General features: G+C 41.2%; 1 protein-coding gene and 1 long non-coding RNA gene across 19 annotated transcripts in view; one reads left to right on the top strand and one right to left on the bottom strand.

Annotated features, from left to right (window-relative positions):
- Positions 1–1,652, bottom strand: part of ANO5 (anoctamin 5) — a 93,842-nt gene extending 92,190 nt beyond the window's left edge. For 8 of the 12 annotated variants that reach the window (XR_015158076.1, XR_015158077.1, XM_086385600.1 and 5 more), the window contains exon 1: positions 814–1,619. Coding sequence is in view for 9 of the 12 variants with exons in the window: in XM_086385600.1 (XP_086241726.1) it covers positions 814–1,534 (721 nt within the window). In the remaining 3 variants the exon portion in view is untranslated. Of the gene's footprint in view, positions 1–813 lie in introns of all 12 variants that reach the window. The other 4 variants (XR_015158078.1, XM_086385604.1, XM_086385607.1 and 1 more) reach the window with 2 other exon arrangements.
- Positions 608–21,931, top strand: LOC147342452 (uncharacterized). 7 transcript variants are annotated; one of them, XR_015158083.1, is made up of 3 exons: positions 608–941; positions 4,451–4,648; positions 21,065–21,931. It is a non-coding gene; the product is annotated as an uncharacterized LOC147342452 (long non-coding RNA). The 7 variants fall into 7 exon arrangements; XR_015158079.1 differs by having other exon boundaries at positions 631–1,051; positions 4,448–4,648; XR_015158082.1 differs by having other exon boundaries at positions 677–1,051; positions 21,070–21,931.
- Positions 21,932–23,905: the final 1,974 nt, after the last annotated feature.

Genomic DNA, 23,905 nt, shown 5'->3' with positions numbered 1-23,905 from the left:
TCACTTTACAAAAAAAAAAAAAAAACCCTGCTTCCATGTTCAGATCTAACACTTAACAAGACATGAAAGTAAAGTGTCATTGAGACAACTGAATATCATCGAAGGCCCTGGAGACAGACCTAGGAAAATATGTGCATTTTCAGGAAATGTGTACTAAAACAGACCCACAGAATATGGGTTCGGGACGGCCACAAGGGGAGTTTCCAGAGGTTGGCCCTGTCTCTGTCCCATCCTGTCCCAGAGGGCTTGGTATTTTCCTGGACCCACACCTGTTTAGCTTCTGCCTGGTTCCTGGGGCCTCTGGCATGGCTCAGGAGGATAGCCCAAGTATCACGGTTAGGGGGAGATGGGAAACCCCGGAGCAAAGGATGAACAAATATTTCCCCAAAGAAACTAAAAATTCAACGAAACCTTGTGAAACAGCAGCCTCCCCACGTGCATAGGAATCGCAAACTGATGGACCTTAGGGTTCGGTCTGCTCCTCCCATAATTAACAATGATCTCAAAGCTTGAGCAGTAATTGGCAAATAGAAACAGGCAACAGGACTCCAGGGCCCACACCGGGAACTGCTGTCATGCGCGCTAAGCTTGGGCTCTCCCCTTGGTAGGAGGCTCTTTCTTTCCTCTGCCCAAGTTCAGAGGCCGGGGAACCTCGGTTCACCCGCCCACGCTCACCCACCCGGGCAGGGACCATGCGCCTGGCGGGCGCTGTCTCGCGCGGGGTGCAGCGCATCCACGAACGTCCCTGGGATCCGGGCGGCCGGGCCGCCAACGTCCCCCCGGGGTCCCCGCGCCACGCGAGCCGGCTCCCACCTTGCTGCACCATCTCCAGGACGTCTGGGTCGCCCATCTTCGCCAGCTCGTTGATGACGCTGCCCGAGGGGGAGACGGTCGACCACTGCGACGACTTTTGAAATGCGGTCTGGAAGCTGAATCTGACGGTGGGCCGCCGTGCTTGGGACGGGATCAAGAGGTCCTCTTTGTAAACGTGGATCTCCTTGGGTTCCTCCGGTCTCGGGGGCGTCAGCCCGTGAGGCTTCTTATCCTGCCGGTACTTCCACTTGTTCGGGTTCTTGATGCTCAGCTTCAGCGCCCTCTCCCGGTAGCGCCTCTTGGACCGCTCCCAGTACATCTCCTGGATCGTGCCGGGATGAAAGCTTCCCGGCTTCCACCAGTGCTGTCGGTTCTGGCCCTCCCGCGGCTCTCCCCGCCTCTCTCTCCTCCCCGCCAGCTCTCCGCCCCTCGACCCGCTGGGCTGCGGGCGACCAGGCTCCCTCTGGCTCCCGCCCCCTGCCTTACTCGGCCCGGGCTCCTCCGCGTCCCATTCTCCTTCCAGGCCCGCGGCCGCCTCCCGGCCCTCTTGGTCCGGCAGTTCGCTTCTCAACTGGTCTTGCTGGTCCCATCCCACCGTGTTGGCGCCCGTCCCGGGCTCCCGGTTCTCCTGGGCTGCCGCCTCCCCTCTCTCCGAACCACTCTCTGTTGCCAGCCGACGGGCGAACTGCGCCCTCAGCCTGTCGGTCAGGTCCTCGTCCATCTATCTGCCCGGTCCTCCGCCTAGAATGGGCGGCACTCGGAGAGAGCCCCCTTCCCGGTTGAGGAGTTATTTTTTGTCGGGTGAGAAAAAACCTGCCTTCCTTAAGGGGCCCCCACCCCTTAAAAGGCCGGCGCGTGGCCCGTTCTGCGAGATTCTAGCAGCCCCTCCTTCCGGAATCCTGCGCAGGTAGCCGCAACACGGTTGGTGGTGGTTTAGTATCTAAGTCGTGTCCTACTCTTGCTACCCCATAGGCTTCTCCGTCCATGGGATTTCCCAGGCAAGATTACTGGAGTAGGTTGCCATGCCCTTCTCCAGGGGACTTTCCCGATCCAGGAATCAAACCCCAGGTTTCCTGCATTTCAGAGGGAATCTCATCTCACACAGTTGGTGGAAAGTCAAGTTTGTCCTAAATTCGAATTCAGCCTCTGCCCCTTGGAAGTTAGATGGCATTGGTCAAGTTTCTTCAGGAGACATTGGCTTGTTTCTTCAAGAGAACCATTATTAGGACCCACCTCGGGGATTTGTGAGGGGCACATTGTACAGTGCCGTTGTAGTTGTAATGAGTTAAGAATTCAGATGCTCTCAAGACGAAGCCATTTTGCACTGAGCCCTGCTCCATCTCAGAGTTTCTTAGTAGCTTGAGCATTTCGACCTCAAGCAGAGTGAATGGTCACACTCTTCACAGGCTCCTCTGAATTGATTTATGTCTTTGAGACCTTAACAATACCAGCTCCCCAATAATTGGGAGATAAAAATTACTGTCTAAAAGAGGAAAATAGATAAGTGGTGATGAACTAAGGGTGAGGTAGAGGTCTGAGCTGAGGGTCTTGAGAGTGCTAAGGAGGGAGTGACTGAGTTTGGGGCAGGTATGGGCACATTTAAGAATAAGAACATAACCAAGGAAGACTTGACCTTTTTGAATTTTCATGTTACTCTATTTTTCCCCCTTCTATTGACATTTTTGAGCCTAGAAGTATCTTTTACAGATGAGAAAATAGGCCTGCGAGAAGTGTTTTGGTGAAGTCAATGGTTAACTGTGGAACTGGAAATCATCTCTTTTTTTCCTATGCCTTGCTGTCTGTTCTCTTTCAGACTATAGGCAATTGCTTACTTGATGTGTTTTGGAATGGTGTTTGAAATGTTGGTATTTGTCAGGCAACCGAGGAGTATATACTCCTCGGTTCTGTCTCAACACAACAAAGATTTGGAGTGACGGACATTAAAGCCCTCAGCATGTCACAGCTCTTGGGTCTTAGACCGTGTTATAGCTCTCAGGTCTCGAACGGACTATGTTATACCTCTTAGACAAATCAGTGTTACAGCTCCGTATTACAGCTCTATTTTATTTAGATAATAACAGGAAAATCCATCCTCGAGGCGTGAGGGCATGTCAACCCAAAGATGTGCAGAGAAGAGCGCCCAAGCACACGGGAGAGAGAGAGAGAGAGCTAGCTTTGGCTCCTCTTTTTATATGTTTTCTTTCCCCCTGGACCTGTCCTATGTAAATTGGGCCAGCCAGGAGTGTTGTTTGTTTTACCTGAGGTCCTCACTCCAGTCCTCAGACCTTCCTTTGTTCTATATTCGCAGGCTTTTCTCTTCCTTATCTTTTAGACACCGCCATTCTGGACTCCTTTTCCCTATTCTAACTACCTAACAGTATTCATAAGTTAAGCCGTAGACTTACATGTAATTATAATAAATTGGTAGTTACCTGACAAGTGTTGGTATTTACCTCTTGACTAATCTTTGTTTAAGTCTAATAAAATGTTTACCATGTGATTTGTGTTCTTCCCATATACCAGCTACTCTGCTGGGTGCTGTGGATATTGTGATTTAACACACGGTACAGATTTTGCTTTATGTAGATTAAATGAAAATAACAACAAAATAATTTTCCTATAATTTTATAGACTTGTATATTTAATATTTCTTGATTCTGCACCGTATTTGAAGTGACATGTGAAAAAGACATTTGATGATGATTTTGTGCAAAATTGAATATTTTGATGCAGATTTTGCTGATATTCATCTTCTCTAATCTTTGTTTACAAAAAAGTTGGATCTTTCTTGTGTTCTTTCGATAAAGGTATGTATGTTTTCCATAATGCCTGAGATCTTGAGACATTTTCTCTGTATTTGTATCACTGAAATTCTTTATCTTGCTTATCCATTCATAATTTTAGGATCTGTCAGTTTCTTCCATTGCTACACCCCACCTCTTTAAACTCAATCTTCAACCATCAATTTCCAGAATTATGTTATGAATAATGAATACATATTATTTTAATGTAATTGAATACACAGTTAAGTGTTGTATTGAGAGCAGAAAGTTATCTTTTTTAGCCCTCCAAATTATTTCAGCCTTTGTTTCCAGATTATTCACCCTTCGTTTCAGTGTTATTGCATCATTTGGTAGTGCCTTTTTATTTTAATTTGCCTTTTGTGTCCTATCCTAAGGGAGGTCTGCAAGTGTTTAAATGACAATAGAAACACAGCTGTAAATACAAAAATTGTCATACTTTGGGTCCTAAACTGTCAAATGATTGCTTAAAATATTTGTTTGCCAACTGGTAAGTAGGCTTCCCTGGTGACTTGGTGGTAAAGAATCTGCATGCCAATGCAGGAGACATGGGTTTGATCTATGGGTTAGGAAGATCCCCTGGAGAAGGAAATGGGAATCTACTCCAGTATTCTGGGAAATCTCATAGACCTGGTGGGCTCCATGGGGTCTGTGAAAGTGCCTGACACGACTTAGTAGCTAAACGACAATAACTAGTAAGTAAAAGTGTAGATTCTCTGTAGAAAAAACTCTTTATGAGTGTCAGTATATAATACATGCAAGCCTGGGCTGTGTGAAAGTTAAATGTATAAAAATGAGCAACAACTGCATGTGAGTATTTTTTTTTATTCTAGCAGCCTCGTTAAATAGATGGGTTTAAGGCTAAAGAGGACAAGTTCATGAGCTACACTATGGAAGCCAGGAAGGATCTTGGAAAGTCATGCAATGAATCCTTCTCCCTGCTGGTATTTAAAGCAAAGATATGGTGCCTGCAGGCTGTGGTCTGGATCAGTCTGCTTTCTTGGTATTTCTGTGCCAAGGCTTCAACTCCTACAGTAAGTGTTCTCCTTTTGGGCTACTTGGCATTCATTTATTTTTTAACTCCTAAAATTTTAAGTGACGCTAGTGGTAAAGAACCAGACTACCAATGCAGGAGACATAAGAGACATGAGTTTGATCCCTGGGTCGGGAAGATCCCCTGGAGGAGGGCATGGCAACCCACTCCAGTATTCTTGTCTGGAGAATCCCGTGGCCAGAGGAGCCTGGCAGTCCATAGAGTCACAAAAGAATTAGGTATAACTGAGGCGACTTGGCACACAGCACACAAAAATTTTACTTAGTCCATATATTTTCAGCATCATTACAATCCACATAAAATGGCCTGCTCTCAGGTATGAATCTTTGAATCAGGAGTCGAAAGAGCTGCATGTCTCTGTCCCTTAATGAGCTAAAGGGCATGATGACCTTGAACAGATGATTCTGCATCCCTCCTTCCTTGCCTGTGACTATTAAGGCTCTTAACCTGTTACACCCATCTCCCAAAGTTGTGAAAGTCAAACAAATCGTATGCATGAAAGGATTTTGGAAACAGTAAAAATGTAACAAACATGAGAAAGTTTTATTGACTGGCAGAGGTAGTTATAGATTTGACAGTAGGTAGGGATACTAGTTGTGGGGTGTTGTTTCCTCCACCCAACAAAAATGCCATTTCAACCATTTCTCTGAGATTTGCAGGCATTTTCTGACCCTACACAGATTCCTCACCACTAATACTGGTGTCAGTGGAGGGGGCCAAATCTCCTTATTTGTAATATTTAAATACTGCAATATTTGTTTCTTTGAATCCTGATTATTTAGGTCCTAGACTTTTTCAGTGAGCCCTAGCCCTATCTACTAGGACTGCCTACCATCTGGCATTCTTCCTTCTCCTAGAAAAACTCACTTTACAGGCTGGCCTCTGGGGCTATTATGATCATCAGAAACACCAGTACAATTTTGAGTACTCACATGCAACCTTACCATTTGCCAATGTAAAGACTCAGGGTGGCATGTCTACTGTGCCCTGTAACTAGAAAGATGCAGTTGGTTCCCAGTCTAGAGAGATGGGGAACTGTCTCAGCAAAAGATGAGAAACAAGAATGTTTTCATCTCTCTCATGACAGCTTGCAACAGCCCCTGAGATCATAAATGATGTGCTTCTTCTGCTGTCTGCAATGATTTTTTTTTAAATCAGAGGATGATTGCTTTACAATGTTGTATTAATCTCTGCTGTACTAACAGCATGCATCAGCTGTGAGTATTCTCCTAGATCTTCTCCCCCTTGAGCCTCCCTCCTACTCACCGCCCCTTGCCACCATCCAGCTTCTCTAGGTCATCACAGAGCACCAAGCTTAGCTCTGCCAGTGACTTTCTATCACATGTAAGGGGACATCTAACCATCTTTCTTACCAGTAGGCTTGTAGCACTATCCTTACATGATCCAGGCCTAGTTCCCACCTCTGCTATCGTATTGTAGCCATGCTGTCTCGTTGCTGTTCCGCAAACTGAGTAAGACTTTTCCCATCATTTCCCAAGCACTTTGTACTCACTGTTTTCTTCTCCATAAAGATCTTTACACAGATATTTGATGGTTCACTCTCTTCCATCATTTTTCTATCCGAATGAAGAATTTTGCTGACCACCCTGAGTCAATAACCTCACATTACTATCCTCTTAGCCCAAAGTTTTCCTTTAGAGCCATTCTTTCTGACTTTGTATATTTAATTGTTTGTGCATATTTATTTTTGTATAAGCTCCCTGGAGGCTGAGGTTTTCTCAGTTTTCTTTTCTCATATATCAATGGCACTTAGAATGGCATAGAAAGGTTCTCACAAATATTTGTTGAATGAATGATTTGTCAAAGGTTTATCATCACATTTCCTATTCCCTGAGTCACTAGCTGTCTTCTTCATTGCCCCTCACTTTCCTGCATCTGGGAGAATAATTGGATTACACACTTGCAGTGGCTTGTGGCTCAATGCCATTCTAATAAATAATTTTCTAATTTTGAAAAAAAAAAAGCTCTAAAATTTACATAAAGAAACAACTAGAATCAGCAGAGATAGAGACAATAGTCAGGACTTTGCCTCACTATCTGAGCACCAATCTCTTGGCTGCTCTTTGAAAATAGAATAGACCTTTAGCAAGCAGTGGTGGCAGCCACAAGGGAAGCCCAAGAATACTGGAGTGGGTAGCCTATTCCTTCTCCAGCAGATCTACCCAATACAGGAATCAAATAGCAGTTTCTTGCATTGCAGGCACATTCTTTACCAACTGAGCCATCAGGGAAGTTCAAGAAGAGAGCAAAGACCCATCTGTGCTCTAGTGCTGCTGTGTTCCTGTATTAACAAGTATCGTTTGGTGTAAAGCAATCACATCTTCTTGTTTAAATGCCAGATGCTTAGGATTGTAATTTGTCTTTGGCATATACATACACAGGAGATGAAAAATCAAATGAACCCATATGGTCTACACTGGCTGCATCAAATAAAAATCTGGATCTTGGACCTTGAATGGGGATACCTATATTACTATATTTCCCTTTCCTCTTTCACAGATAAAGTTTTCCATCAGGAAACCTACACCCACTGGCTCTGCATTTTCTTTACCATCATATCCCTTTAGAACCTCATCATGCCAATGGAAGAAACTGTTTCCTTAAAGGTTATCCTTCATTGCCTTCTATTAGCCATTATATCCAGCATGTCTCTCCAGATCTTCACAATGGACCTGTGCCACTCTGAGTCTCCATCCATAATTCTGACATAATTTTGACTCTCTTACTCTTCTGGAAACATGATATGCGAGAAAGAGCAGGCACGTTACAGTCAGACATTCTGGATCAGGCAGACCTGTCCAAGTATGAAGTGACTGCGTAGCCTTTAGCTAGTGGGTTAACCTCTCTAATCCTTAATTTCCTCATCTCTATAATAGAAACAATTACATCCACCCGGCAGTGTGGTTATGGAAAATAATAATGCTAAGTCCTTGGCACAAAGTATTCATTAAAAGGATGTCAGTTTTCATCTTTCCTTTGTACTTTCAATGATTTCCTTGAAATTGGAAGATGAACTTCTTTCAGCAAATTCTCCCTTGTTATTCTCGTTTACTCTTTTTTTTTTTTTTCATTAACTATCTCTTCTTTGAGGCTCCCACTCAAATATCCAGCTCCACACTAAGTGCTCATTGGAAAGTTCTAAAGTCTTAGGTCACTTGTATGTTTTAATATTAGTCATCTAATTTGAATAAATGCAAGGCTAAATCAGTCTTCCTCCAAACTAATTCAACTTCCCAACTCTACCACTTATTTCAAAGTCATCAGGATTATCTCAAGCAGGTGATTAGTAATTATAATAGCTACTGTTATTCATGTAGGTATTAATTACTGTGCTTTGGATATATTACTACACTGATTCCTCATGATGATGTGAGGTAAGCAACTTATCATCAGACATCTCTGTGTGTATTGCACAGCTTGGCTCACCTTTTCTTTTAAAATTTACTCTATTGAGGTATAATATTTATTAGTAATTATATTAATAATTAAAATCATTAATGTTAAGTGCAATTAAATAACTTTATGACATAAATAGTTATGTAACAATCACCACATTCACAAACTGGAACATTTGCCAAAACTATTCCACACATTTGAAGTCAATTCCTTTATCTAATCCACTAGCCTCTGACAATTACTGATATTCTCTCACAATTTTACAGCTCACCTTTTTATTCCAGTTTTTACTATAGCAATTAGTTATGCATATGTGTAGTTTGAAAGACGCTTACTTTGACTCTACAGAGTATCTCATCCTTTTTGTCCTGGTTTTTCTCCACCACCATGAAGTAGGTTTCCTCCACCCCACACTATTCTGACACACATGCAAGCCTTTAAGCAGGAGAATGTTAACACAACATAAGGCAACTCTGACCAACTGGGAATGAAGGATAAATACGCCCCTTTTCCACTGTCCCTTGGAGAGGCAATTCTGAGGTGCATTTAACATAACGCTTCAAGGGTTCTTCAGAGGGATCTACCTCCATTCGCCCTTGGATTACCTTGTCTTCCTTTCATGTTTGTTCATGTTTGACTCTTCCCAGCCTTCCTTAAGATCATTTCCCAGAAAAACCTTCCTGTATAGAAGTCTTACCTTGGGCTGTCCTCTTAGGGGAAACCCAAGCTAAGACAGAATTATTATTTTTATCCCCATTTAAAAAATATTTTGTAAACTAAGGCTTAAAAAGGTTATAAGTCCACAATTGCATAGCTATTAAAAGAGCAAGAGCTTGGACCCAGAATAGCCTGATTCCAAAATTTGTGTTCTTAATCACCACATAGCTTTTCAAGGTGGAAACTAAAATCAACTTTGATTCTGTGCAGTATTTTCATAGTGTACATCTAAATTGCCAGCATTCTGATATTTATTCTTTTGAAATGTCTCACTCTTCAGTTACTGAAAATGACTTCACCCAGCTGGAAGTCGCACTGGGTAATTTCCTACTGCTTTCACTTCATAGCCTCCCTTTTTGCTTACTATGGCAGCCTGATAGTTGATTTTCTTTCTTCTCATCAGGCTATATTGTTCATGGTTAAGTGTGTTGGCTCTGAGGCCTGATGAAACTGATCTCAAATCTTAGCTGTCTCAGTCCTTAACCAAGTGATATTTGATGAGATTCTTAACCTCTCTGAGCCACAGTTTCTTTATTTATAAAATGGATAAAATAACTCCTAACTCACAAGATTGTTTAGGTTCAATAAATATAGTAATGTGTATGTTTTCACTTGTTCAAATATTAAACCATGGGGTGCCGTCTTCACTTTATTGCATTTGTTATTATTGGTGTTGTTGAGCTGATTTTAAGTGGTAAAGTTTTGAGAAGCTGGAGCCTTTTATTGTTAAATATGTATTCATTCCGGGATTTCCCTGGCAGTTCAGTGGTTAAGACTCAGTGCTTCCACTGCTGGGGGCACTGGCTTGAAGTAGTTGGGGAACTAAGATACCACGTGCCACACAGCACCGTCAAAAATTTTTAAAAAGTAAAAAAAAAAATTATATATATATATATATATTCATGCCTTTAATTTCTATGAAGGAATTTATTTTTATTAGTCTAATATTTTTACAATATATGAAGCAAACAAAAAATTTCTGAATTTTGAAATCATGTATGTCATGCATAAAGATGTCAATACAAATATTGCTTGAAGTAATGGAAGGAATTCTGAAGACCCAGCAGACTCACATTATTGATTAAAATGGTCCATTTTGTAGCATTCAGATGATCTTCTGTGCTGTGGCAATGAAATAAAAGCTTCCAAGAAATAGTAATTTCCCATTAAAAGATGATATGCTTGGATTTAAATATGCTGTCATCCAATTCATATTCCTTAAAATAAATGACAACCCCGATTGAAATTTTAAAGGAGTCCTTAAAACTTGGGTTAAATAGAAAACCAAACTTGACTGAAATACAGAAGCGTCTAGTTAGTGAGAGCATACAATTTTGTACAATGACATTTGTCAAGCCTTTTATAAAATGTTTGTGCAAACTTTGTCTATTTTCAAAGTACCTAATTTGGTTACAATTTCAACCATAAGTACAAAGAAAATGTAATTAAAGTGTGTCCCTCCCTCAATGGTTACATCTGGCATTTTATGTACCTAATTAAATCCTCTTTCTAGTACTCCACCCAATGGCTACGTGGTTATAACCAGAAGCATAAGAAGCGTCAAGAATATATTTGACTGTCCCCAAATCACGAGCAAGCTTGTAACTGAGCCTGCTGTGGTTTGTAATTTCATGTTTTAAGAAGAAAGTTCTTAATCACATTCTTTATTTAGTTCCCCCAAGCTAGATACTTATTTGTAGTTGCAAGCAGTCACTCCCACCCTGCTTGATTACATACCTGCTGTACATTCAGGGGAGGACTCTATCCCCAAATTGCCAGAAAAGTCATCTTCAAAGACAAAGAAATGGGAGTCTGTAAAAGAAAAACAGGCTGCTTCAAAAGTTAACTGATCAATATCTGTTCTACTGAGGTCAGAGAAGTTCCTGGAGATGGACAGAGAGGCAGAGAGCAGAGAGGTACTCTGAACAGATTTTTTATCTGTGATTATTCCATTATTTGTTCATTGATCTCACCTCTTGTTCCACAAGCACTCGAACTGTGTCTCTTACTCATTACTGCATCCACCAGAGGCAAGCATAGGGCTCGACATATGAATATTCAGATGAATTGATATCCCAGTGAATCTCTCCTTCATTGTTTTCCTCTCTGATCCTTTCCTTCATGAGGATTTTTTCTTTTCTAACTAGACCATAGTCATCTGAGAGCAAAGATCGTATCTCATATTTCTCCAAGATCTTTCCAATGGTATTCCATTCAAATCAGTGTCCATACCTGTAGGATGTTAAGCTGTGAACTTGAGAAAGTAAAGGAAACGTAAGGAAGCAAGAATGAGAGTGAACAGTTGTGATGAAATGGCAACCCACTCCAGTGTTATTGCCTGGAGAATCCCAGGGACGGGGGAGCCTGGTGGGCTGCCGTCTATGGGGTCGCACAGAGTTGGACACGACTGAAGTGACTTAGCAGCAGCAGCATGCACGGCACATCTCTGAGTATACATTGAATTACGTGCAAATCCCAAATTTGGTCTGTAAACTCTATATTAATTTCATATGGCTTCACCCAGCTACTGGAAAGTGAGAAAAACTGAGAAACCAAGGGAAAAACTCGAGGCATTTGGGTAGGCAAACTGAAGTCTAAAGTATAGCTCTGTTACTTACCAGTTTTATAATCTTGCACGAACTTCCAATTCTTGTTGGATTTCAGTTCCCTCAGTTGTGAAATGGGTCTATGTCTTTTTTTGGAGGGTTGTTGTGGAGATTAGGTGAGTGGAGAATTTAAGACTCTAACCTATTTTTTATTAAAAACAAAAACCTATTACAGACCAATAAATGTATCTCCTCTCCCCAGTCATTTTGTGCAAGTATTGTAACATCTCTGTAACTTAATCTGCTTATCTGAAAAACAGGCGAAACAGATAAAGAGGGGTTCATGATCATAAACACTATATTATAATTTTAAGTTAGTTCCTAATTAGTTTTTATAATGGCTTTAAACTCAGCTCATTTAAAAATCAACAGTCTTTCATACAATATTATATGGCACTTATATAGGACGTAGAAAAAAAGGATATGTGTGTGATGTGTGTGTGTGTGTCTGAGAGAGAAATAGAAGGAAAAGTTTTCTGTGTCTGGGCTTGGCTCACCTGTTTTTTTCTTCTCAGTGTATGAATGAGTGGCTATTACATGTCACCCTTCATAAAGCTTTGTGTGCCTAACCTTCATTTAGTTAAGCCTCAGGTGTTTATCTCTGAGTCAGAGCTCACATATCTGCTCAAACTATAGGGTTAGCTGTTTTGAACAAAAGAAGGTTAATAGTAAAAGAACATGTATCATTTTCTTCATATTTAGGGATCTTTCAGTCATTTATTCAACTAATTTTAGTTCTGACTCTGGTCTAAGGACTTTATATATCATTTAATCTAATACCTCGTACAATATGCACTCTTGTCCCTCTTCTCACGAGGAAACTGGGGTGCAAAGGGTTTCAGTAACTTGCCCACCATTACACAACAGGTAAGGGCTAAAGCCAGGATTTACATGGAGGTAGGTAAGCTCGAGAGATTATGCTCTTCCTCTCTGCACTTTTTGGCTGCCTAATGGTTTACTAACTTCATATATTACAGCTGAAAAGCCTTACTGCCTAGCTAATGTGTTACAGCAAAAGTGATTACCAATTCGTATTATGTAAATGACCATGGAGGATGCCCTGACAAAAATAACTCTCTGCCTGCCTGTCATTGCTTCAATAAAGTTTCATTTATTTGTATCACAAGTTACCTCCTTTAAGATGTATGAAGGTTGGACTGGGGCCAGGAAGGAGAGAAACGAAGCCCAAGAGCATTGGAGATCTACTCAGAGGGCATGACTAGATTTGGTGCCTCAGTACGAGAAAGACAGAGGGGACGGAAAGGAACTTCCCTGTTAGGTAAATTGTCATCCCCATAAGGCCCTATTTGTGAACAAGAAAACTGAACATCAGAGAGGTTAAGGACTTGCCCATGGTCACAAAGCTGGTAAGTAGCACAGCGTGGATTGGAAATTGTGTCTAACTAAGCCCATGTTCAAGTGCTATTTCCTCCAACACCCTTCTAAGGAAGAGGAGAAACGGGGGAAGTGGTGTATCTAGGGACTTAAAAGGTGAAATAGAAGAGTTTGGAGAAAAACCTCTTTTTAAGTTTCTAAGGGTGACCTGTTCTTCAACTGTTTTTTCCTATTCTTTTATGAATTCATATCAACTTTTTATCCCTTATATTCTGCTCTACTCACTGTGTCGATTGCCTGTGTTGTACAACGTACTATGGTGGTGGTTTAGTCGCTAAGTTATGTCTGACTCTTACGACCCCATGGACTGTAGCCTGATAGTCTGTGGGATTCTCCAGGCAACAACACTGGAGTGGGTTGCCATTTCCTTCTCCAATGCATGAAAGTGAAAAGTGAAAGTGAAGCCGCTCAGTTTGAATGGCAGGAGAGGAGGTAGAAGGGGCAAGTAGGTGTGTTTTTGTTAGACTCTAAGGGGTCACTTTGAAATGTGTGAATTTTACCCTTTCACTTTTTGTAGATTATCCTCTCTATTTTGTGTCTTTGGCCTTCAAACTTCCCAGTAAGGAAGAACCCAATTGAATCGATTACTCATCACCTTTGTTATTTGTATTAAGAAAATGTTTACTCATCTGATAGATAACCCTCAAAATCTTGGTCACTTAGTCCTGAGTGAAATGGAAGTACATTTCTTACTCCATGAAATTCCAAAATGGTGTTCCTGATCACTGTTAGGGAGCTCTATTTTACTTAATCATTCAGGAACTCAGACTGATAGATGATTCACCATCATCATCCTGTATCTTTCAACTTTGCCCTGAATCTAGATATCCAGACTGGAATATGTTAGGGAGTTGGGAGAGAGAGGTGAATGGGTGACCTCTTGAGAGGGTTTATGGGCCAGCTGGAAGCGATGTGCAGCATTTCTGCTCACAACTAGCTATATGACCACACCAAACTGCAAAGGGAAGTGGGAAATGCTGCCTGCACGGTGCCCAGGAATAAAGGAAACAGTTCAATCAACCTTGATCAGTGCAGTGAATTGTCTGAGGCTGTCTTTCTTGGTAAGTAGCTGAGCACAGTGTAACTGGCAGCTGTTTTAAGGCTTCCTACCTATGCTGTGTGTGTGCTGTGCACTAAGTCGCTTTAGTCGTGTCTGCCTCTTTGTGAGCCTATGGATTACAGCCCTCCAGGCTCCTCTGTCCATGGCATTCTCTAAACAAAAATACTGGAGTGAGTTGCCATGCCCTCCTCCAGGAGATCGTCCTGACCCAGGGATCGAAACCCAGTCTCCTGCATTGCAGGTGGATTCTTTACCCACTGAGCCACCTGGGAAGCCCGTCCTACCTATGAAAGGTGGATAAAGACCAAACATATTTTGAAAACCAAAGTTCAACTAAATGTAATTTTTTCTAGAAAATGAAAAAACACTAAAATTTTGGTAATACAGACTACAAAAATCGCCTTGCCCAACTGGGATTAACGAAAAAGGAAGGATTCTCAGCTGAAGGAACACTTCCATAGGACAGGTCATTGGTTGAATAGTGTCCTCACCAATAGGTATATTTAAGTCCTAACCCCTGATACTTGTGAATGAGACCTTATTTGGAAATAAGACTCTTTGTAGATGTAACAAAATTGTGTATCCTGGGATGAGATTGTTGTGGCTTTAGAAGTTATTTCACATGGGGCTTCCCAGAAGAATCTGGGAAGTAGTAAAGAATCTGCCTGTAGTGCAGAAGACACAGGTTCAATACCTGGGTTGGGAAGATCTCCTAGAGAAGGAAATGGAAATTCACTTCAGTATTCTGCCCTGAAAAATTCCATAGAGAGAGGAACCTGGTGGGTTATAGTCCATGGGGTCACAAAGAGTCAGACACGACTGAGCACAAGCAAGAGCTACATGGAAAGATAAAGCAGAAAGGAAGTAGATTTCTATGTTAATTTTATCCTCGGTCAGTACTTCCAGTGTACTCCCATGTCCCCTCTGTCAACAAGGTATCTTGCCTTCTCATTTTCAGGGATCCTCAAAGAGCACCTGTCAAACATGCTCAAAATCCATCCGCTGTCTCTGTTCAGCCACAAACAACAGGTAGCGCCTGCTGTATCTCACTCAAGTCTCCCTTGTCAAACCCAACGTTTCACAGTCGCTTGAGGGAATCTCAGTGCACCTGTGATTATACATGCATGTAGCTAAAATAAAGGTGCGGAGGTCCCTGGAGGTCAAAGCAGGAGTTTTAAAATCTGTTTATTTGGTTGTGCTAGCTTTTAGATGTGGCAAGCAGGATCTTTCCACTCTGGCATGTGGGGATCTTTTTTTAGTTGCTGTATGTGGGATCTAGTTCCCTGCCCAGGGATTGAACCCAGACCCCCTCCATTGGAAGCTCAGAGCCTTACCACTGGACCACCAAGGCAGTCCCCTGCTGCTGCTGCTAAGTCACTTCAGTCCTGTCCCACTCTGTGTGACCCCATAGATGGCAGCCCACCAGGCTCCTCTGTCCACGGGATTCTCCAGGCAAGAATACTGGAGGGGGTTGCCATTTCCTTCTCCAATGCATGCATGCATGCTAAGTCGCTTCAGTCGTGTCTGACTGTGCAACCCTATGGACAGCAGCCCACCAGGCTCCTCTGTCCATGGGATTCTGCAGGCAAGAATACTGGAGTGGGTTGCCATTTCCTCCTCCAATTTAATTGCTAAGTCACGTCTAACTCTTTGGAACCCCATGGACCATAGCCCACCAGGCCCCTATGTCCATGGGATTTCCCAGGCAAGAATACCAGAATGGTATTCCTTCTCCAAGGTAGTTGCCAACACTGGGTATTTTAAGCAAGGGAGGGGAATGATCCTCTGCTCAATTTTCTAGCAACTGAGTCCCATAGGGGCAGTGCCAATTCCTCAACTCTCACTAGGTCCCTCATGGTAGGGCCTCCTTCATACTCTGGTCCTAACTCCTCTCTTGCCCAGGAGCTCTCATATGACCCAAGAGGTGTGATGGGCAGCAAGCATGGTCCCGGTGCCTCTATTCTTTCCATCGTTTTTATTGACTTGACACCTCATTCTTGAAAAAAAGAAAAAGAAAAAAATACTATTCTTCCAGCCACAGAGAACTTTTCTGTGAGAGAGGACTGTCATCTAGCCACACACACCTCTACTCCAGGCAATACACAGATCTCATAAGGAGAAAAGTAGAAGGGAAAAAAGAGGATGATTGGTGTAGAGCATATTTGCAGCTGTCAGATATCACACCTCCTCTCCTGAGGTTGATCCTATTGTGCTAACGAGCCATCAAAGATTTTGAACTGGTAGTTCAGCTTATATGTGACTTGCTAACATATTTCCAGTGCCTAGGGGAAGTTCATGTCTCCTAGTCTTGGTGGGGTATTAGTTGATGAGATATTTATAAGGTATAGCTGGCAGACTTTGGCTTGGTTCAACCACAGGATTTGGGTTGAGGATGGAAAAAAAAAAAAACAACTAGCATCTGGTGATTGCAGGAGCCCTGTAAAAGAGGCTTCAGGAAAAATGCCAGCCTCCATTTGTATCTGCTCATTTTGTCCCTATAGAGGCTAAAAGAAGGCTTAGTACAGGAGAATGGATTCCAACTGCAGCTTAGGAAGAAAGCCAAGGACAATAACAGAGGAAAAGGAGGATGAATTAGTTTGAGGAATGTGTTTAGGGTTAGAAACAGAGAACTAGAAGGTGTTGGGGAAATAACTGTGACATGTCAAATATATACACAAATATATTCAAATATATATATTTACATACATATTTATTTCATGGGGTAGCTTAACAGAAATTTACTTCTTACAGTTCTAGAGGTTAGAAGTCTAAGATAAGGTGCTAGTAGGTTCGGTTTGGTTCAGTTTCTCTTGAGGCCCTTCTCTCTGCCTTGCAGATGGCCATCTTTTCTCTGTGTTCCCACATGGCTGTCGCTCAGCGCACACATGCCCCTGGTGTCTCTCTGTGTATCCAGGTTCCCTCTTCTTACAAGGATACCAGTCATATTGGATTAAATTCCACCCTTTCAGCCTTATCTTAACATTTTAACTTTTTAAAGGCCTTATCTCCAAATACAGTCACATCCTGAAGTACTGGGGCTTTAGAGCTCCAACATATAAAATCTGGAGCAAACACAATTCAGGTCATGACAGATGTATATTCAGGATAATGAGCAAGCATGATTTCATGTACCGTTGAAGCACTAATTCATGTTAATCTATCACTGTCTCTTAAATACTTGTTTGGTAGAAGTAAATAGTGCCTAGCCCTGGATGGTGTTTGGAATGAGTCAATACTTTTCAGCTTTTAAAACCTTATTACATTCATGTTTACAAAATATTAGTTCAGTAGTTAGAATTTTGCATTTTCAGATATCCATCAAGTGATTCAATTGTTATTGAAAGACAAGACTTCTTGGACTTGTCTGGTTGTCCAGGGGTTAAGATGAATGCCAAGGCAGGGGACATGGGTTCAGTCCCTGGCTGGGGAAGATTCCATGTACTGCAGGGCAGCTAAGCCTGTAGGCTGCAACCACAGAAGCCTGTGCGCTCTACAGCCCATGCTCTGCAACAAGAGAAGCCATTGCAGGGAGAAGCCAGTGGATTGCAGCTAGAGAAAACCTGCAGATAGCAACGAAGACCCGGTGCAGCCAAAAATATAAATAAACATTTTTTTAAAAGATAAGACTTCTTACCTCCCTCCATGCTAAAGTCTGTAGATGGCAGTTGCCTGCCCTTAGGAAAGAGCTTGTATGATTGACCTCTTCATCCCTCTGCCCTTCCCCTAATTCACTTGCCAACTGATGTTTCTGGTTTCCGGGGGCAAAGCTGAGGAGAAGAAAACTAGTAGAAGTGAGAAAAGACCCTGTTTTAGTCAACTTGTGCTACTGTTACAAACACCACAGACTGGGTATCTTGAACATCTATCTATTTCTCACAATTCTGGAGACAGGGAGTCCCAGATTAGGGCGCTGGCCAGTTCAGTTCTCGGTGAGCGCTTTCTTCGTGGCTTGTAGACAACCACCTTCTCACTTTGTTCCCGTACGGCCTTTCTTCAAAGTATGTGGGAGGACAGAGAGAGATCTCTCCTCCTCTTCTTATAGGGGCACTAATCCCATCATGAAGTTTCCATCCTGCTGACCTAGTCTAAATCTAATTATATCCCCAAGGTCCTGCCTCAAAATATAGCCACACTAGGGGCTTGTGTTTCAGCATAGGAACTTTGGGGAACACAAATATTCAGCCCATAATAGGCAGAGGCATCCTGGCTAGGCTGGATGGCTTTATGATCTTAGTTGCTAGCAAATGTTATTGGCTCCTTCAGTTCAGTTCAGTTCAGTTCAGTCGCTCAGTCATGTCCGACTCTTTGCGACCCCATGAATCACAACATGCCAGGCCTCCCTGTCCATCACCAACTCCCAGAGTTCACTCAGACTCATGTCCATTGAGTCAGTGATGCCATCCAGTCATCTCATCGTCTGTCATCCCCTTTTCCTCCTGCCCCCAATCCCTCCCAGCATCAGAGTCTTTTCCAATGAGTCAACTCTTCACATGAGTTGGCCAAAGTACTGGAGTTTCAGCTTTAACATCATTCCTTCCAAAGAAATCCCAGGGCTGATCTCCTTCAGAATGGACTGGTTGGATGTCCTTGCAGTCCAAGGGAATCTCAAGAGTCTTCAGCACCACAGTTCAAAAGCATCAATTCTTCGGTGCTCAGCCTTCTTCACAGTCCAACTGTCACATCCATACATGACCATAGGAAAAACCATAGCCTTGACTAGACGAACCTTTGTTGGCAAAGTAATGTCTCTGCTTTTGAATATGCTATCTAGGTTGGTCATAACTTTCCTTCCAAGGAGTAAGCGTCTTTTAATTTCATGGCTGCAGTCACCATCTGTAGTGATTTCGGAGCCCAGAAAAATGAAGTCTGACACTGTTTCCACTGTTTCCCCATCTATTTCCCATGAAGTGGTGGGACCGGATGCCATGTTCTTCGTTTTCTGAATGTTGAGCTTTAAGCCAACTTTTTCACTCTCCACTTTCACTTTCATCAAGAGGCTTTTGAGTTCCTCTTCACTTTCTGCCATAAGGGTGGTGTCATCTGCATATCTGAGGTTATTGAGATTTCTCCCGGAAATATTGATTCCAGCTTGTGTTTCTTCCAGTCCAGCGTTTCTCATGATGTACTCTGCATAGAAGTTAAATAAACAGGGTGACAATATGCGGCCTTGACGAACTCCTTTTCCTATTTGGAACCAGTCTGTTGTTCCATGTCCAGTTCTAAGTGTTGCTTCCTGCCTGCATACAAATTTCTCAAGAGGCAGATCAGGTGGTCTGGTATTCCCATCTCTTGAAGAATTGTCCACAGTTTATTGTGATCCACACAGTCAAAGGCTTTGGCATAGTCAATAAAGCAGAAATAGATGTTTTTCTGGAACTCTCTTGCTTTTTCTATGATCCAGCGGATGTTGGCAATTTGATCTCTGGTTCCTCTGCCTTTTCTAAAACCAACCAAGTATAATTAGCTTTGTAAACATATTTTTTCAAATAGTACAACTTAGAGGGACAAAAAGAACTAATCAAATAACTTTAAATAATATTTTAGTAACTTTTGAACCATACCCTTATTCTAAAGACAAAAAGAACTATAAACTAATTTTGAGCTCTACTTGGTAAGTTTACATTTCATAGTAGCAAGAGGGTCGCAATTTAGAAACTACTTTTTTGTGTATTGCAGTGTTAAGCTAATGAGTAAAGACACTGATGACCAGAGTTGTAGATCTTGAAGAAGGGAGATACCAGTATGGAATAGAGAAAGGCTACAAAGAACTTCATGGTATCAGATTAGAATTTTCCAGGGTTGAAACAGGAAAAGTACAAATGAACTTGGACCATCTTATGGTGCCCTAAAGCTGAAACTCCAGTACTTTGGCCACCTCATGTGAAGAGTTGACTCATCGGAAAAGACTCTGATGCTGGGAGGGATTGGGGGCGAGAGAAGAAGGGGATGACAGAGGATGAGATGTCTGGATGGCATCACTGACTCGATGGACGTGAGTCTGAGTGAACTCTGGGAGTTGGTGATGGACAGGGAGGCCTGGCGTGCTGCGATTCATGGGGTCGCAAAGAGTCGGACACAACTGAGCGACTGAACTGACTTAAAGTAAGACAGTGCTCAAAAAAAAAAAAAAAAAAAAGGTGGGATTGTGTCCAAAGGACAAAGGGCAAGCCTGAAGGGGCTTTCAGCGGCCAAAGCTGGCACAATTGAAATTTCAAAATAAAAAAATTATAGTAATGAATTGTAACCCATTGATAAGTAAATGAGAGAGAAAGGAAATCTTTTAATAGTAGAAGAATGCCAACTACTAAAAGTAGAAGGGATGATGATATTAGAAAGTCACTGTTTTGTGATTATGATAGCAATAATTGATTTAGACATGAACCATCCATCAAAGAATGATAGAACCATAACATAAAGTTTAAAGGGAAATAGGATATGTACATATCTCAAAGTATTTTACCAGAAATTACTTACTAGTCACCAAAAATGGGGCATCTGATGTGATTCACTGAGGAGAAAACATTACTTCATTAGTATCCCAGACAAAATTGTACCTTGAATTGAATTATAAGAAGAAAAAAAAGAATACAAATTGTTGCGAGACATTATACTTAAGTAATTAACTTATGGTCTTTCAAGAAATCAGTGTTGCCAGAGACAAAGAAAGCCTAATAAACTGTTCTAGATTAAAGGAGACTAAGGGCTTCCCTGGTGGTTCAGACGGTAAAGGATCTGCCTGCAATGTGGGAGACCTGGGTTCAATCCCTGGGTTTGGAAGATCCCCTGAAGAAGGAAGTGGCTACCCCCTCCAGAATTCTTGCCTGGAGAATTCCACTGATAAAGGAGCCTGGCAGGCTACAGTCCATGAGGTTGCAAAGAGTCGGACACGATGGAGCAGCTGTCACATAAAACATAAACACATTATATTATTCAATGCTGGTTAAGTACTTAAGAAAATAAGTACTCTGATACACCAATGATGTGTATGTCTTGATGGATGATTGGCTGGATGGATGAATTGAAAGACAGGTAAACAGCAAAATATCATCTAACCTGAATACTTTCATTTCTTAAATGTATCCTAATAAGAGCTGTTTTTACTTTTCTTGTATCTTTTTAGAAACTTTGATTTTTTTTTCTAAGATAAAATGTACAACTATTCCTTTTCTCTAAGGGCAGTTTTGAATTTCTTTTCTCTAAGGGCAGATTTGAACAGTTGCTAATCCAGGAATGAAAGGCGTGCAGAGTCAAGGGAGAAGCAGCGAAGAAACAGTAGTGCAGCCGTGGAGCAGGGTCCTGACTCCTTCTCAAGGGAAACACAGAACAATGTCTTTAAGCTCTTTGTGTAACGAAAGCTCAACAAATGGAAGATGTCAGCATTCTTCATACCAGAGAAGACCCCCCGAGGCCAGACTAAAAGAACCAGAGAAGCTCATCAAGAAGATTGCCTGAGACCACAGGAAACTCAAACAGGGGCTCTGTATCAACCTAGAGGGTTGGGGTGGGGAGTGAGATGGGAGGAGGGTCAAGGGGGAGGGGATATATGTATACCTATGGCTGATTCACGTTGAGGTTTGACAGAAAACAACAAAATTCTGAAAAGCAATTATCCTTCAATAAAAAATAAATTAATTTTTTTAAAGAAAAAAAAAGAAGAAGATTGGTTTGTGCCCACTCAAGAAAATTTAGAAAAGATGAAAAATTTAAAAAGAAATTACCATCTATCTGTAACCCTACTATAGAAATCTAACAACCATTAATAAAAGAACATTTTAAAATTATATTGAGAACATATTTTTATATAGTTTTATTTCCTATTTAAAAAATTTAACATTATGTCATAATGTCACATGTCACTTAATAATTTCTGAATAAATTTTAATGACAGCGTAATATTCAGTCTATGGCTGAAATAGCAGTTTATTATACCATTTTCTTTACTATAAGGTATAAGGCTTGTTTCTACTTTGCTACTATTGTGTTTCTCTAGCAAATGTCTGTACATTCATATTTTACATATCTCTCATTTTCTTAAAGTATAATTAAAATGAATTTTCAGCTTAAAAAATCTCTCTGTCTAAACACATGCATCTTCATATTGTTTTACGGAATTTGTTTTTTGGTATTTGTCTGTTTTGTTTGACCATTATAATACCCTTGCCAGTGGTGTATGACAGCGTCTGTTTTACTATGCACTTACTAGCATTAATACTTCAGTTTTGGTTCTGTTATATACATATTTTATATATATATATATATATATAAAGAGCAGACAAAGTGAGAGAGTTAGAGATACACATCAATATATCATACTAAAGGTATAAAGCTGGACCTGTAAATGGAGATGTAAATAGAAATAGAGGCACAAGTTTAGAGGGAGGGAAAGAGGAAGGGAAGGAGAGAGACACAGAGAGGATAGCAATGAAATATATGATGTAAATATAAATTTCCCTTCATTTTAAGATTCCTGAGAAAGAGACCATCTTTTCTGTTTGACTTTTATTATAATTCTTCTGATAATAATATGATTCTCTAGGTTAACGTAAATACTTGTTCTCTTAAAGTAGCATATGTGTTCTATAGAGAAAGAATTTTTTAAGAGTACATATACTATATTATTTTAATTTAACTTTTTCTTGCTCCCTCTAGTGAGAAAATCTATTTATGTATGCTTTGTAAAAATTTCTGGCTTCTTTTTCAGTATTTAGTGCCCTCTGGTGTTTGAAAAGAAGGAATAACAATATATTTTACCTCCAATTTGTTTCCTGCTTATTAGGAATTTCTTGGTACAGATGAATTGTGTCAATACAGATTGAGCTAATGTTTGAATATTTTCATATTAACTTCAGAAATAAAAATGAGTGATAGCCAGTTATTTTGGGAGCGTTCTGGCATTAAAAAGCATCTGGCATTTTCATCTGGCAAATGACAGAATGAAAATTGCCTGGGAAACTTAGTTACCGGAATGGCTCTCCTTTACAAAGTCATCAGTTGAAATATTCACATTCAGTCTCTAAAAGTCTTTTTCTTAATAATGTGGCAATAATGTAAGAATGAAAGCATCAAGAGGGAAAGGGAACTACCAGGGAGAAGAAAGAAGGAGAAGGAAAATAACAATTTCTATTTGTTGTCAGAGCTAAGCTAAGTTGCTTGAGTCATGTCCGACTCTCTGTGACTGCACAGATTGTAGCCCACCAGGCTCCTCTTTCCACTGAATTTTCCAGGCAAGACTACTGGAATGGGTTGCCATTTCTTCTTCTAGGTGAGCTTCCCAACCCAGGGATCAAACCCGTGTCATCTGTGTCTCCAACATTGGCAGGCAGGTTCTTTACTTCTAGTGCTACCAGGGAAGCCGCTACCATACCATTCCTAGGGGATTTGCCTCGTTTTTCCATCTAATGTAGGGAGTCTGCACTCATCACCTTTGCAGCTTTGGGTTATTTCATTAATTTAATGTGGGCTTCAGTTTTTATCTTCACACTGAAATTTACCCAGTTCAGTAATTTTGAAACATTTTGAGAGGGAAGATGAAGACTAGGCACTTATAAAACACATGGAAGTCTAGTGTAAAACACATGGAAAGTCAAAGTTAATCTAGTTCAAATGGAACACAGAACTTAGGAAGTGTTTGGTTCCCTGCCAGTTGACTTCTAATTCACCTCCTAGTTGACCTCTGGATCACCTCTAAGGCTTTCCAAGTTCATGAGGAACACATTTTGACCAGTAAGGGCAGCAAAAGGAAAATTCACAAAATGCCTCCTCTTCATATGTGGTTAAACGTTTCCCTCAAATGCAGTAAGTCTGTTCTCTGTACTGATTTTGTGTTTCAGAAACTAGTGATATTTCTTTCATTTATTTATGTACTTAACAAATAGTTAATGATAACCTTACCTTATGGTGCTTTTGAATTGATGCTTTTGAACTGTGGTGTTGGGGAAGACTCTTAAGAACCCTTTGGCTTGCAAGGAGATCAAACCAGTCGATCCTAAAGGAAATCAGTCCTGAATATTGATTGGAAGGACTGATTCTGAAGCTGAAGCTC

The sequence above is a fragment of the Bos grunniens genome, chromosome 29 (genome assembly GCF_055505025.1).
Source record: "Bos grunniens cultivar Pamir isolate PY7600 chromosome 29, Bosgru_T2T1.0, whole genome shotgun sequence".
NCBI classification, from domain to species: Eukaryota; Metazoa; Chordata; class Mammalia; order Artiodactyla; family Bovidae; genus Bos; species Bos grunniens.
The sequence above is the reverse complement of the archived record's forward strand: the minus strand, read 5'-3'. Positions and strand labels throughout refer to the sequence as shown.